Source organism: Poromitra crassiceps, assembly GCF_964638095.1.
Source record: "Poromitra crassiceps genome assembly, chromosome: 26".
NCBI classification, from domain to species: Eukaryota; Metazoa; Chordata; class Actinopteri; order Beryciformes; family Melamphaidae; genus Poromitra; species Poromitra crassiceps.
The window spans coordinates 7,729,401-7,746,423 of record NC_139640.1 but is presented as its reverse complement, the minus strand read 5'-3'; the positions used below and the strand labels follow the sequence as shown (position 1 = coordinate 7,746,423).

At 43.4% G+C, this 17,023-nt stretch overlaps 1 protein-coding gene across 2 annotated transcripts in view; it reads right to left on the bottom strand.

The window, feature by feature from the left end:
• Positions 1-791: 791 nt before the first annotated feature.
• LOC310798667 (glutamate receptor ionotropic, kainate 3-like) overlaps positions 792-17,023 on the bottom strand; it is a gene marked incomplete at both ends in the record, with an annotated part of 191,329 nt that continues 175,097 nt past the window's right edge. Inside the window, 4 exons of one of the 2 annotated variants that reach the window (XM_083661220.1) lie at positions 792-1,331; positions 3,331-3,581; positions 4,282-4,507; positions 10,727-10,944. In XM_083661220.1, coding sequence (XP_083517346.1) covers positions 792-1,331; positions 3,331-3,581; positions 4,282-4,507; positions 10,727-10,944 — 1,235 coding nt within the window. The remainder of the gene's footprint in view (positions 1,332-3,330; positions 3,582-4,281; positions 4,508-10,726; positions 10,945-17,023) is intronic. The other variant, XM_083661221.1, reaches the window with a different exon arrangement.

Here is a 17,023-nt window from a genome sequence, read left to right as displayed (position 1 = left end):
AATCATTTTGACATAGGCCAACATAAAACATACTCCTGTTCAGATAAATCTAATCTCATACCAAGATGGTACAACATCTCTTATTTTTTTAATTCCTCATTCAAACTTCCCCTTGCATCATTGATTAAATCCCTCTGTGCAACAATATCATAGATTACATTATCTTCAACACACTTTCCCGCTATGGGTTTCCACCAATAACAATATTGCGGATACCGACTAAGCATCCCTACGCACGATCATAGATGTCCCACAGTCCCAGCCACGCTTTCAAAATGTCCTCCGTCTTGCTGCAGCTGATCACTCAAACACCATTCGAGCCTCTACAACAGCTTTGAGGTACCGTTATTTTCTGCTGTCGAAGGCCATTCAGGAGTTGTGGCGTAACTCAAACCAAAAAGAAAAGTGGTAAGAACTTGATAGAATCATTTTGATGTGCTGTGTGGCAAAAACTGATCTCCAATGAAAACTGCTCCCCCCCTTGTCCTTCTCGTCTATCTGTCATTTATTGCCATGCTCAACAAAGCCTTTTTTTCTTTACTTCGGTCCATATTTTCCAATAAAATCCCAATGTCTTTGTCATTGATTGAGGATTCCTTGAATCTCGCGTTGATTTCTTGTGTTTTTTGTGTTGCGCACGTAAACATCAGACTTGAAACAGATTATTTGGGTAATCCTGTTTCCTTTCTTAGGAATGGAGAAAAAAAAAAAAAAAAATCCCAGAACCTCCCCCAAATATTTCTTTGACCTTTGACCTCTGCGGTTTGGGAATAGAAGGGGCGCGAACGTGGTCATACCTGTGTAGCTGATGCTGTCATTTTGAGTGTCCCGTGTTTCGTCAGTGTCCCCATCATGTCGCCGTGGTGGTTGAGGGGGAATCTGGTGAGGAGGCCGTCTATACCGTTGTCCCTCGGCTCCGCCCCTGAGACGTTGCTCAGGAGGCTCCGCCTCTTGGGGGAGGAGCACACCGTGGTCACGGGAACACGGCCGTCATCCCAGAGCTGCAGCTCATGCTGCTGTCCTTTCCCGGGAGGCAGCGGCGGTCGTTGTAGGCGTGCATGTTGATCACCGCGTCCGGCGTCTTCTTCACCGCCGCGAGCTGAGGAGGCGGACGATGATGAGGCCTGTGCTTCACCCGCCTCTCGCACGTGAAGGACTGTCTGATCTCGTCCACCATGGCACTGCACAAAGACCTCTGGGCAAAAATGGAGGAGGGTGAGGGGAGGGGAGGGGGAGGGGGAGCGAGAAGGAGGAGAGAGGGGGAGAGAGAGGGGCGGGGGGGGTAAATGCCTTAGCTTTAAATCGGTCTGACAGCGGAGTGTGTCGACAGGCCGAGATTGCGAAACACACGAGAACAGAACGTTCGTGTTGCGTTCGTGTTCGTGTGTGTGTGCGTGTGTGTGTGTGTGTGTGCGTGTGTGTGTGTGTGTGTGTGTGTGTGTGTGTGTGTGTGTCTGTCTGTGTGTGCGCGTGCATCTGTGGCTGTCAGCAATGTCAAATCACACCGCTGCATGCAGCCTGCACATGGTTCATTATTGCTGCCACACAAGTGCATCCAGCCCCATTACCTACTACAGTACAGCCAGTGTTGTTAGAGTCAAGTCACTATAGCTCGAGTCTGAAGCGAGTCTCGCGTCCTCAGCATTCGAGTCCCGAGTACAAGTCCAGAGTTACCGAACATGAGCGTGAATCCATATGTAGGTGGAACACTTGCACGGAATTGAGACATTGTCATGGTTAATTTAATATAGCTATCAATATCCTATGCCAAATTATTAGTGCCAATTACCAAAAATAACGAGAGAAAAACGAGCGCGAGAGAAAAAAATTCGATCAATTAAGTCCTCGTCTCCAACTTCCGAGTCCGAATGCATGAATGCTCGAGTCCAGGTCCAAGTCCAGGTCCAAGTCCGAGTCACAAGTCCTCAAAATGAGTCCAGCACTCAGACTTGAGTCTGACGCAACTGGACCACAACACTGCCTAAAGCACATGAGAACGCATGACTCAAATCAGTGATTCATAACAGTACAGGGGGTTTATGCTATTCTGACATCTGCAGTGACTAATAACAGATTACTTCTATATGCTCCAATTTGCAATTATGCTTGTTATTAAAATAAGTCAATGTTGCCGTGTTGTTATGGCCAAGTACTTATAAGGATTAGCCAGAGGCGTGTCAATCCTTTTAGAAACATCTTTGAACAAAAAGCCATGAACAGAGCACAGCTTCGGTTTAGACTCGAGGCTATGTGAAATAAGTATTATAACAAAATAAGACATGGTAAGCAACTTCATTGCTAAGAGTGGGATTAATAAATGAACTCAAATCCTAGTGTCATTTAATCAATGTTGAATAATTCACGTTTCGTCCCTCTGAACCAGACCTGGTCCTGCCTGGCCTGGGAGCTCTAATGTAAACCACACTGTTTCACTTTGGAAGGAAAAGAAATCTAATGAGATTGACCTAAATTGGCTGTTTGGAGTGATTTTCATTATAATTAATGCTAAAGAATAAGTGCGCATGCTTTCTAGAATTCATTCTAGTGATAAAATAAGAGGGTACGGGATGACAATATTTTTTTGGCCTCCGGCAACAACCCGATTTTTTATCCCATTTTTATCCCCCATTAGTGCTGGTTGCTGCTCCACCCTCTGCCGATCTGGGGAGAGCCGAAAACTGTCTCCGTGCTTCCTCCGAGACATGGGCAGTTAGCCAGCCGCTTCTTTTCACCTGACAGGGGAAGCTTCCGGTAGGACATAGCACGTGGGAGGATCACGCTATTCCAACCAGTTCCCCTCCCTCTAAACAGGCGCCCTTAACGACCAGAGGAGGAACCACATCACCAACCAGGATATTGCATGTTTTGGTGAAGGGGTTCCTATATGAAGGAAACCCCCGGGAGGCACGGGGAGAACATGCAAACTCCACACAGAAGGGCCCTTTTGACGACCCCACCCGGGCGGTGGGCACTCGAGGACATGCGGACGGGCACGCATTCCTTCAGCGTTCACAGCGTCCCAGGTGGGAATCGAACCCAGGACCTTTGAGCTGTGAGGCGACAGCGCTTACCACTGCACCACCGTACCCCCCGATTTTCATTATAATTAATGCTAGAGAATAAGTGCAGATGTTTTCTAGAATTAATTCTACTGATAAAATAAGAGGCTACGGGATGACGATATTCTTTTGGGCTCCGGCAACAATCTGGGTTTCTCATCTGGCCCCCCAGGAAAAAATAATGGCCCACCCCTGCTCTAAACCACATACTAAACAGCAGATAGAGTAAAGAGAGATGACCTTCTGGGATGTGAGTCATGGGGACATCTACCTGCTCACGTTCTGCAGTCTTCCTCAGCTTGTAGACGAATTCAGCGATCGCCACAAACACAGAGAGCACCAGGCCCGACGCCAGCACGATGAAGATCCCGCCCAGGTTCTGGATCCCCATGGGCCCGGTCTCGTGGCGCTCTTCATCCAGGCAGTTGCTCCCGCTCCACCATTTCTCTTTCAGCATGTGCAGGCGGCCGTCCTCCAAGATGCTGAGGATGGCAATGGTGATCTTGTCTCTGTACGGGGAGCCTGCAGCAAGCAAAGAAAAAGATCTGCGTTATACTCCGGATGAACTGCCAGCTGCGTTCTGTCATTATTATTAGGGTTTTATTAGGGAATTTCATAAGAATAAACACGTTATGGTATATTATTATCTCGGCTAGTAATGCGGAAAAAAAGTCTCCCTCTAACAACGTGCATATGCATGCATGCATGCACGTACGCACGCACGCACACACACACACACACAGACACACAGACAGACACACAGACAGACAGACAGACAGACAGACAGACAGACACACAGACACACAGACACACACACACACACACACACACACACACACACACACACACACACACACACACACACACACATCCCAAGTCACTTTGCTTGGTAGCCTCATATTAATATCCAGTATTGGCACTATATGCACTATGCTTTTGATTTAGTTTGAGACAAATATAAATAGTTGATGCCTACATATGGATATCTTTCCAAAGTCGTTGCTTTTCCATCAAGGCTTTAACAAACCTAAACTATAAGATAGTTTTGATTTGGTCACTGCATCATTCCATTTGTGTTATTTCATAGTTTTGATGTGTTTACCTTTATTCTAAAATGTGAAAAATAGTAAAAAAAAATAAAAAAAATCATAGAAATGTATGTGTCCAAACGTTTGACTTTTGGGAGTGTACTAATAGTGATTTGCAGGTCCTCAGGTCTTACCGAGAGGAGTGCCGATCCCGTAGCCTTTGCTGTCAATGATCCCTCCCACCTGTGTCAGGTTACAGTTCTGCCTGGTGATGTAGTCGATGGTGGTGGACTCCATCAGGAGGGCGTAGTCTGACTTCAGCACCCGCTGAATTCCATCTTCAATAGACTTCACCAGTGATGTGCTCGGCTTGCTGCTCATGAAGGCCCACATCTTCTCAAAAGTAGAAACTTTTGATTTCTGCAAAGGATGAAAATAGCCTGTTAAAGAACTCACTCGTACCGTCTCCCTTGTTGCTGGTGAGGAAAAAAGTAACTGATGATAAATAGTCAATGCTTGAATACTCTAGAGCCAGACCGATACTGGATTTTTGAGGCCGATACCGATATTATGGAGTAAAAAAATTCCAATATCGATATATCTGCCGATATTCTTATATTGAATATACACATTATATTACACAATGTTTTTGCAATGATCCCTCAAATATCAAACACTTGACAAAGATAGTACTTGACATGACTTGAGATATGTAATGTAGGCAGGATATTTTACAGCTGATCAATCAACTTTATTGTCCAAAATGACATCAATGCAATGAAACAGTAAACTGAACTGGGGATTTAATAATTATAAATAACTAGAAATACAAAAACACAAATAGAACAAATATAAAATATAACTTGAATTAAGAAAAAATATCAAATATAGACAACATGTTGTCTATGACTTAAAAAATACAAAATAAAAAAATATCAGCATTTCGGCCAACATATCGGGCGATACCGATATATCGGTTATCGACCAATATCGGCCGATAATATCGGCGGACCGATATATCGATCGGGCTGTAGAATACTGTACTTCAGGGGTGTCCAAACCTGAGTTACTGGAGGGCCAGCTGCTTCTCGCATCATACTGGGTTGTTACATACAATACAAATTAACCATCTGAAAACATTGGTTGTGGCCTGTGTTGTTCCTACTTGGTGCTTGTCTACAAACTGTATGACAGTGCTGTCATCGTTAGGTGAACTGGAAAAAAAACGCCAAGTGAACTTGCTTGATTGTGTGGAGGGCCACATTTTGAGAGACGAGATGAGGGCCCGCTTAAAATGGGTCCCCGGGCCGGACTTTGGACATGCCTGCTGTACTTGAACTGATACAGTAAAGCCCAATTTATGCTTTGTCTGCCGACACTTTTGAAACGGTCGCCGACAGAAATGAAGACTTGAGTCGACACTTTCAAGTGTCGGCGAGCAGCAGTGTCTGCTACCTGGTGAAATGTCTAGTGTCTCTGACTACGTCATAGTATCGCGCAAGTCTGATTGGCTATATAGACGGCACGCGCTTGAGGCTTGACTTCCTTGTTTTGGTTGGGGTCCACCCGCTAGTTTTCACTCGATTGAAATGAATGAACGTGTCCCCGCTATTTTGATCAGCCTGTCCTTGATGTATGACTTTGTGAAAATCACAAAGAACGTCGTGACCAATTTCCCAGAGAGAGAGGAGGTGAGTTGTGTGGTTGTGTGTCGTTTATATGCGGCTGCAGTCAAGTACGTTACATCTTGCCTCCGAGGTGGTTTCACTGTGCCACCTCTCTTGCCTTGGCTGCGTTCGAGTGTCACGTGACCGTTGAACCGAGGCGAACGTCCTCTGAAGTATAAATGCAACGCCATGAGCGACACTTTCTTTTTCGTCTGCGACCATGTGCTGAGCGACACTTTCTAATAAGTATAAATTAAGCTTAAGTGATACTGTAAATCTGTCAAATGACACTAGTTGTACACTCACAGCTTTTAAGTATCAAGTCATTTATATGACTACTAGTCCTATAGACATTCATGGTCACCAGACAGTAGCACAGATTAACACTTTGCACACATCTATTCTAGTGACTGTGCGACAGTAATAATAGAGAGTCCCTCTCCATTAGTCTTGCATCAGGCTGTGTGGTATTTCATGCCATTTTATAAGAGGGGCACATTTATACCATGTCTAATCCTAGATAATTACTGTCTCGGGACCATAAAGCATTTAAAATTGTGAAAGATACTATTATCAGCAGTCCCCCATTGTTATGCACAATTCCAGTGAATGGAGTTCTGGTGCTTCAAATGGGTGAATCTGATAATATGGTTATTTTGAAACATAAGAGCAGAAGATGCCTCGTGTTGCCAACTTCGGTCGACGACCGCACTTGACAAATTGATTTCTAAAATGCAACTAGCAACAAATCTAGTGGAAATCGTCATCGTCATCAGCTGCCTATATTATATATATATATTATATATATACATGTACATCAGCTGCCTATATTTGCTACTTGCACGTCTTATCCATGCGATGATGAGCAGCTGGCTACAGCAAATATGTCAATTACTGTTTAACCCAGGGATGTCAGAAATACGGCAGGTTTTATCCGGCCCGCGAGATGTTTTGGAATATATATATATATATATATATATATATATATATATTTTTTTTTTTTTTTATTATTAAATTCGCACCCCATTATCATGAACTACGTGTGGCTAATAAGCAAGCTAAGAGTTCATTCATAAGTTAATTAACCTGCACTACAAGGAAGTATGTCATAGGTCATCAGGTGTAAACAAAGCCGCCATGATGCCACGCTGGAATTGAATCGCGCATTCGGCTACCTACCAAAAAACAAAGGAATCAACAAGATGCTGTCGAAAAAGAGAAAGGTTGACACGGAATGCAGGCAGTTTCAGGAGAAATGGAAAGAGCAGTATTTCTTTTGTGAAGTAAATGGGTAAATGAGTCGAATTGATTTTAGTAAAAATAGAAATCCGGCCCCCATGAGGTCTCAGTTGAACAAATCCGGCCCTCTACCTAATATGAGTCTGACACCCCTGCACATTGTAGCCCCTCGCTCCGCAAGCGTGGGGGGCTACAGCAAATAAGCCAATTACTGTTTAACCTCATACAGCGCCTTCTGCCGACTTTTTGAGCAGCCGAGAGCTACTTTGTGATTTCACACAAAACACAACTCCTCTAATAGAAGGCTGTCGGGTCACGCAACACACTCTCTCTCTGGCAGCCATATTGGAGGTTCCTCCTCAGGTCTTTGGCAACAGATTTGGCAGCAGATTGCATTTCCAAACGGACTTGGTCATCTTAACAAAACAGTTAAGATGGCCAGAGGCCTGTGTCCACCTAGCGTCTTTTCCTCAGGTCCAGCGTCTATTTTCAGTTGTTTCCAATGGGGGGAGAGCGTATACGGGCGCACACGGACGTCTAGAGAAAGTGTGCAGCGCCCAGCGTCTATTTTCACAGCGCTCCGGCGTTTTTGTGCGCCCGGCTCCCAGCGCTTCCAGCTGAGAATAATTTAACTTTTCAGAAATACGCTGGTGTCGGGTGCTGCTTTTCTGGCAACTAATCATATGGGGAAACTATCGCAACAGAGACAGAAAGGCTCAATTGTGGGAGCAGATTGGCTAAACACTTAATATTTCTGGTGAGTGTTGTGCTTACTGCTTTTAATAACGTAGCCTACCTGTGTTGTTAGCTTGCTAGCTGTCAGCTATCAAGCTACTACCGCACTGAACTAACGTTAGTTTCAGACTGCTTCCTTGTATATTGTGCGCTGGGATCAGCGCTCCCCAGCGCACTCCCAGCGTTTAACAGTCGGAAAAATACGCTAGGTGGACACAGCTGGCCCTGAGTATGTTTAGAATCGATCAGATGTATCAGATATATCAGAGGCGGAATGATCCATTTTGTGTTTACTGTAGATAGCTAGGCTGGTGGCTAGATAACAAAAACAGCCATTTATTTAGGTTAAGAGAGCAGACTATTCTCCAGCTCCACCTCCAGACTCAGGCTTTAAAGTTGACTGTGTCACAGTAACCTAAATTTAGAAGCAAACTCTCCTATCGGAGCGTTCACTTTTAACTGACCTACCTGCACAACCCACACACAACAACCTTTGAAAGAAATCTCTTATTCTAGCTTGGTTGTAATAGACTGCACGTAGCAATTATTTGCCCACATCCAGTCCTCCGACGGACCCCCCGTGAAGGTGCCAGGCGTGGTTTGCTAGTAGACGACACGACTGTAATGTCTCTATAGCTATTCCCCAACCTCCTCGAACATTTATCACTTCCCTCATCTGCCTCGTCGAGGCAACCTCGTTAGCCCTCCCTGTCAGAGCGAGGAGGAACAGAGGGCACCTCGCTACTCTGACGAGGTAATTAGACACCTGTGTCTCCCTCCTATTAATAATGCCACAATCACATCTAGAATGTATATAATGGACTAAAATGAGTTCCCTTTAGATAGGTACTGAAAAGGAGTTGAAAGTTAATTTCTTTTCAAAAGGTGAAAGAGATGAGTTGGATCCATCCAGGCACACGGCTAACAGTCGTCAGTGGAAAGAACGAAGTTGACCTTGAATATCTTCATTTGATGCAGTGCAATAAAATGAAACATTTGGCTTCAGATTAAAGCAATCCTATATATTTACGACTGTCAACTTGGGGATTTTATGAATAAACGCAATGGGGTGCAATTCCAAGACACTTCTTAAGGCCTACGCCCCACTTATATACCAAAGGCAGGGAGATCCTCAAATACACGCTTATTAAAAGAATGATAATGATAAAACAATACACATGAAAACATACACAGTATTTATGAAATACTCAACTATGTATTGTTTGGGACAGAGAAACTGGGGCAGTGAGAGGCCCTGGGTGATATTTTTTTTCTCTAGCTATTGAAATGTCATAAACTTATGGACTCCCTTCTTTTCAATAGAAATGTGCAATGTTTTCATTTTCTTACTGGGAGCAGCTGTAACTGTTACATGTGTTATTCGGCACCACAGCAGCAGCAGCATCATCTGAGGCACGACTCAAAATAATGAAATAAAGTCAAAGACCCTGCAGGCAAACGCTGAAACTTTGGAATAAGAAAATCATTATTGAGGAACACATCAAACGCTGGAGAGAAGCGGAGAAGCTGAAGAATTTGCCTTTGCTGTGGGAATTAAGATCCAAGTCGAAATATATATAAAAAAAGATCTTTTGTTGAGTGGTATTGATTTTTTCCCTTGGGAAACATAGGCATGAGAAAGGCCCAAGACATTTTTTCTATATTTTTTAAGTCAACTAAAAAGTAAGAAAGCTCTAAGAAAAACCTAAAGCCCTATGATGATGATGATGATAATGATAATTATATATATTTTTTAAGTCTAATAAAACAAGATTTCACGTCTTGCCTTTTTGTTTTTTTTACACATACAGTACGTTTTACAACAGTAGTGAGGTTTCCATACCAAATTTCAAGCTGAGAGAGAGGTCGTCATATCTGTATTACCTGATCAGCCCGTGACGTCAGTCATCAGGCATGACATCAGTTGTCCTCAGTTCATGACGTCAGGCATGACGTCAGTCCTCCCTAGTATATATAGCAAGGGTTCTACGTCACCCCCCACTCTGGAGGATCACAGCAGCAGCCGGCATCGCGGCTGTTCATTCCCCCTGAAACCATCCTCTGAAGCCATCATTTCACCCCACCCACCTCCCCAGTCCACCACCAACGAGTCTTGACTCCTGAAGAATCCCGGGGGGGGTTCTCTCTAGCCCAAATAGATGCCGCCCTCTCTCGCCTAAAGAGGAGCGCCATCTTACAATGGAGTCATACGCCAAAGTACTTGCCATGCACGCCACTCGCTAAATAAAGTCTCTTGTTAAACCTTACCGACCGGTCTCTCATGATTTAAACGTGTGTATACTCAGCATGCTTCAGCTAAAGGCTGCGTTCACACTGTAAAATAAGTGATGGAATCAAATTAAAGCAGCTACGAGCAAGACTAATATCGATGCATCACATCTTAGCTGTAATAGTAGACGAGACCAACGCAGAGTAGTCTCGCTTGAACCCCGAGTGAATCGGCCAGTGTTAGTCTCTCTGTGGCCAGGGCAGATCAGGAAGTGAAATGAAACGGTTTGCAGCAGCCACTTCGGCCATAACCACAAAATAACTTCCAAAAAACCTGTTAGAATATAACGAGAGATGTTCGCGAGAATAGCAAGCCCCTGCATGGCCTCCTTGTTTATGTTCTGTTGCTAGGCAGAGCGAAACGGCAGAAGGCAGGCAGCTGCGTTTCACTTCCGGGTTTCACTTCCGGGTTTATCCGGTCCGCCGGTAGACAGATATAGAGAGAGAGCCTGGTGACGCGAGGTTAGACATACACAGACTCTATAATCATCAAGAGAGCAATCTCCGATTCACACGGCTTTGGTCTCAGCTACTATTATAGGTAAGATGTGATGCATCAATATTGTAATTATACTGTTTAATAACAATTGAAAATCTTGCTCGTAGCTGCTTTAAGGGACAATTGTTGTGAGTTATTAAATCTGCATAATTCACTCTGTAATTGATCTGAAAGGAAATCCATAGCTCTGTCTCGTTATCTGCATCATACCTTGAAGAAAGACATGGTTGCACCGTCTTTTACGACGCCATATTCGATCTTGGTCTGCTTGGCGATGTCGTCGGCGGAGTCCACAGGTGAGTCCATTCTCTCCACGGTGAGGAAGGCTGCCAGGTTGGCTGTGTAGGACGAGATGATGATGAGGGTGAAGAACCACCAGATCCCCCCGATGATCCTGGTGGACAAGGCCTTGGGCATCAGCTCCGAGCCTGTGGAGCACAAAACAGAGACACCGTTGAGCCGCTAAATCTACAAAACTGGACCTGCCAAAACTGTAACTCAATGTAGCTGGTGCAACGTGCAAGATTTAACACTTTATGATGTTGCTTTTGAACCTGGATTAGGCAGATCGGTGAAACATTTAGAGGAACACTCCGCCCATTTTCAACCAGCTTTGTATCATTAGAACATCAGTAGTATATCAGAAAACTGTAAACGGTTTTGAAGTCTGTCATTTAATTTGACAGTTATTGAGTGTTAAAGTGTGGACCAGTGACATCACTGGTCCACACTCAAATTAATAACTCATTAACTCAAATCAACTCTCAATAACTGTCAAACTATTCATCATTCATCTAGTTTGACAGTTATTGAGAGTTGATTTGAGTTAATGAGTTATTCATTTGAGTTAGTATTACTACAAGTAATCACTTTAACACTCAATAACTGTCAAATTAAATGACAGACTTCAAAACAGTTTACAGTTTTCTGATATACTACTGATGTTCTAATGATACAAAGCTGGTTGAAAATGGGCGGAGTGTTCCTTTAAGGAACTTTCATATCAGGAATCATTGCCTGCTTCTCAGTTCACACAAGCCTTTACACTTGTCTATGTGGTAGATTTCTTTTTTTTTGATGAGACTATAGTTTTGTATTCCTTCTTCATCAAAGTTAAACCAATAACAAAATATGTTTTGAGTGAAAAGGTAATGTATGAAAAGCCATAAACGCAGGGAAATCAAATTATGCTCAAATATAAATTAAGCCAATTCTCTCTCAATCATCTCTAGTAGTGTTGACAATAAAAAAAAAATCATGTGAAATCCTGTATTGTGGCATTTCATCTTCAAACATTCTCTGTAAAAGCCTTTATTCATACTCTCCAAAGAGGTGACTGTCCAGGACACTTAACAGTATGCTAGATCTATATAGTGCAGAATAACATTTGCAGTTTTACTTTATCTTCTATCTGAAGTGTTAGTTTTGGTGCACCGGGGGACATACTGCGACGTGAAACAGCTGATCCAATATTGATGACCCAGAATCATAATTTTCAGTACATTGCAGTGGCTATACAAGTCAAGTATATTTGTATAGCCCTAATTCACATGCATGTGTCAGAGGGCTTTACATAGAATGTGTCTAGCTAGGTCTTGCTAAGCACTATCAATAAACAGGATACAAACAATTATTTTCATTATCAATTAATCTAATTATTTACTCGACTAATCGATTATACCTTTGGTCTAGAAAATGTCACGGTCAAAAATGGCGATCGCTTTTTCCCCAAAGCCCAAGATGACACCCTCTTAATGTCTTCTTTTGTCCTGACCAACAGTCCACGACCCAAAGAGAATCAGTTTATAAACGATTCATCAATTATAAAAATAGTTGATTTTCTGCCGATCGACGAATCGATTCATTGACTCATCGTTCCAGCTCTAAAACCAAGCATCAAAAGATGATATAGGACCCTAGTCTGACTGACACTGGACGCACCTAGTCTGTATCAGCCTTGACTTTGAGTGGTCCTTAGAGTAATATTATGTTTGCAACGGCTCTCAGACTGCTGTTAAAGTTACTTTATACCTCATCTCTGACAACCTTTAAAATACCCTTGTGCTCTAGTGTGCACTGTGCACTGGGTTACTTTACTGAGAAGATTTATGGGGGCAATTGTGAAGAGTAACAAGCCCACAGAAAGGGGGGCAGAGCGGTCAGCTCTTTAACCTCCCCTACCAAATGTGATTGGATTTGTCCTTTGTGGTTTGACAAAGGCTCTACATGGTTGAAAACAGAGGGGAGAGACGGTATCATTCCTTAATTCAATATGACTTCGAAGGGGGGCAGACGATGCAGATGCCGGCTGCATTAGAAAAGAACTGAAACAACTGGGAACTCAATTGAATTCCACACTATAAAATGCGGTCGTCAGCGGGGAACAGTATAATATGGCATTGCACCAGAACACTCTAATAAATACAAAGGCAGATTGGTCATATAGTGCCAAGGAAATAAAACAGTGTCTGTACACTATACATTTCCTTGAAGGACTCATATCTTGCGCTGTAAGCCAACACAATATAAATGTATTTCGTGGGTAGAAGATATTGATGCTATTACAGTTAACACCACCACCATCTATCTCACTGACTGCAGTGCTGCCGCTATTCGTGCGACTCCAGTAGATAGTGAACTCACACTAAAACTGTTGAGGGAAAATATTGGAGTAAAAAGATTGCCGACATTTGGGATTTGATTCAAAATAGACACAAATTCAGTATGCAGGCCCGAGAACACATAGGGCCCTATCTTCCCCCTGGCCTTAAATTTGCGTTCATGGCTTGGCCCGGGCGCTATTAGTGGGCGTGGTCAGGTGCATTCCCTAATTTTTCCTTGGCGCTAAACAGCAGAATCCGCGGCGCTAACCATTTAACCACGCCCTTTTTAAGCGTAGAATTATTCACAAGTGTTGGATTGGTGGTCTCCAGTAAACCAATCACATTCTTCCCTTCCAAGGTCCCGATCCACCGAGATACTGCAGTCCGGTAACTCCGGTTGTGGCTGCATGCTGTCAACTCTTCATGCCAATTTGGATATCTCAGTGCAACACAGATCATAGCCTGAATAAAACGATTCAACCTACAGGCAAATACAGATCTGTTCAGCAGGGCTGATGGTCTCCCTGTAGCCTACAATATAGAACGTTAACTATCGGTGACATTCCTGATATCATCCACTTCCATGATCTTTATATGTTGTAAACACATAACTTTCACAATAGTGAACAAGCACTCCCACTCGGCTCATTCAGTGCAGGCTTAGTTTTATAACTTGTAGGCTACCTGCTGCTCCTGCACATCACAGCACAGGCTAAATGATGCGACATAAATATACGTTATGTAAAGTCATGGCATAAATGTGTTTTTATTGAAAAAGTATGTGTCAAGTAAGCTAAGTCTTGTTGGAGCGGACATCACAGTACAACCGTGTTACGGTTGTCACTCGACTATAACACGTTGTATTTGCGACGGATAGCCTATATATGCCACCTGGATTACATGTATGTTTCACATAAGTTGTGTTTTGATTTTTATGTTTTATTTTGAAATATTGAAATGTTCTAGAATTGCATGTTGTGTTAACATAAATATTATTTCTATCTACCACTTAGCCTACCGTACTTAGGCTGATTTGGTTGCTTTTTCTTGCCAAAATGTATTAAGCTTCAATGCATGCTGGGAGAGATGCAAATGTGTATCTGTGTGGCATTTGGTAGGGGAGCCGGCGCACTGAATAAGGCCTGGTTTTGAAAAGCGTTAACCGCAAAATTAACGCCAGTTGGGAAGATCGCTTTAGACCGGTATTTAAGGCCGAAACGCCCATTCTGGCCTATTCTGGCACTGCGCCACACCTCTTCAGCATAAAGCGCATTTGGGGGCGTAAAAACATGACGGTATCTTCCCGAGTCAGCGGTAGGCAGGCGTAAAGCGTGTTTTTTTTGCGTTTAAGGCCAGGGGGAGAATAGAGCCCATAGACTTACAATGATAATGATCAGATTTACTTATAGAGTTCTTATCAATGTTTTACAAGACAACTGGATAAGGAATAAAAAATAAAATTAAAAGGGCCAATGTATGAAAAATGTTGGCTAGTATGTACTCTATACTTCTATAATTTCTTTGTATTGCTGCCATTTCAGTAGAGCTGTGATTGAAAGGCTGCCTCGTAGGCTAGTGTGTAATACAGTAACTCCCAGCTGACTATTATAGGTCAATCGCTTTCACCTGTTGAGGGAAAATATTTACTCAATTTCCAGGCTCATAAACCACACTTTTTGGCATCGTAGACCAATTCCCTGGGATCCGCTTAGAACACTGCCAAATAGCTGAGTGTGTAAGGCAGGATAAGGTTTCTTAACAAGCGCAAACATTTTAGACCACGGGACTTCCCCTGAACCCCCCCGCCCCAACATCACCCATATCCCCTTAGGCCAGGGGTGTCAGACTCATATTAGGTAGAGGGCCGGATTTGTTCAACTGAGACCTCATGGGGGCCGGATTTTTTTTTTTTACTAAAATCAATTCGACTCATTTACCCATTTACTTCACAAAAGAAATACTGCTCTTTCCATTTCTCTTGAAACTGCCTGCATTCCGTGTCAACCTTTCTCTTTTTCGACAGCATCTTGTTGATTCCTTTGTTTTTTTGGTAGGTAGCCGAATGCGCGATTCAATTCCAGCGTGGCATCATGGCGGCTTTGTTTACACCTGATGACCTACTGACATACTTCCTTGTAGTGCAGGTTAATTAACTCATGAATGAACTCTTAGCTTGCTTATTAGCCACACGTAGTTCATGATAATGGGGTGTGAATTTAATAATAATAATAATAAAAATAAAAAAATAAAAAAAAATCCAGCCCGCGGGCCGTATCTCTGACATCCCTGCCTTAGGCAGTATTTCGATCACCCCTCAAATCCTAACTCTCTAGCACCTTCCTATCCCTATCGCTCCTATCCCCCTAACCACTATATACCCAACCTTCGACTCCCAACCAGTGGCCAGCAGATCAGACTGTGGTTGTACTGGTCAGCTTCCAGGTGTGAATGCGTGTGTGAATGTGAACAGGGCACTCCTGAAAAAGAGAGCATTGCTCTCAGTGAGACTCCCCCTGTATAAATAAAGGTTAAAAAAAAAAAAAAAAAAAAAAACCTTCCGAGCTATGACCATTTCCCCACTAAACTCACTAAACGTCCATGAGTGACTGACTGACTGACTGACTGACTGACTGTCCTGACTTTTCCATCTTATGACCTGGCGGGACCGCTGGTGTAGCGCCGCAGTAAAAAGAGGTTCAAATAATATTGTTAAAGTGGGCAAAGAAGAAGTGACTTTGCTTGTTTTATTTGTGGGATGAAGTTTACTCATTTAACTCCCCCCCCCAATATTTTATTTTAGCAACTTTTCTTTTAGTGGTTGTGTGATAAGGGGATATAAACATAACTAAACTGAACTGAACCGAGCCTAACTGTTCCAGTGCTCCCACCACTGCATTGTGCTAAAAGTGATGACCTGGTTTCTGGAGTGTTTTCTCCCACTGGCAAAGCCTCCGTGGAACATGAGAGAAGCAGGCCTTCCCATGAGAATCATTACCTGCACTTAGCATTCTATCTATGGGATCATCACACAAACAATCCTTTTCAATGCTTGAGGCTCTTACTGTTTATTAATTGCTTATAATGAAGCTGGTAAACAAAAATGTTTATTCCAATGCTGGTAAATCTTGCTCGGAATAACAAAAAGGAGCAAAGTCACAACTCTGGTTAACTAACAAACGCAGACAGGATGCTATGACAGATCGCTGTAGTTCTTGCATCTTGGTGCAGGTATCAAATCAAGAAAACAGACTTCTCGACTCAAAACCATAGAAGCACGTCTTTTAGAAAATGCAGGATTAACGGTGGTGCAGCGGTAGATTCCCTGCCTACCAACACGAGGGTCGCGGGTCCGAGCCCCCATATTGCCTCCGGCTTGGTCGGGCGTAGCCTGATATTCAGACCGAATCGTCAATTCCTAAACTCATTTCCTCTTCTAGTCTGAGATTGCAGTCACTTCAGAGCATTCTATGAGGGGGCGGGGCTTCGGTCTTCCCTAACCAATCCCTAGAGACCAAGGTGTCCACGGCAACCAGCGGCAGCACTGCACTAGTAGTAGTCTAGTCTCGGTTTCCAGACGTTTGGTGAGCGGCGCCAACAGCGCCACCTAACCACCAAACGTCTGGGAATTTACTGTTCCAAATCTGGTTCAGAAGCGGCTGGGCGAGGAAGCATGTGCTAGTCTACGGCTCTCCCTAGGATCGGCAGAGGGGGCGGAGCAACGAACCGTGACAGGGAATTGACCCAATTAGGGAGAAAGTCAGGGGGCCTGGTAAAAAAACAAGAAAGGATTAACGTCGTTGAGAGTGAGAGTCAATTCAAGAGCACTTTCCAAAAAAGAAATCTATATTAAAACCAATTTATGAGAAACAATCAGACGTACAGTATGTTTGTTTTTGGCAAACGC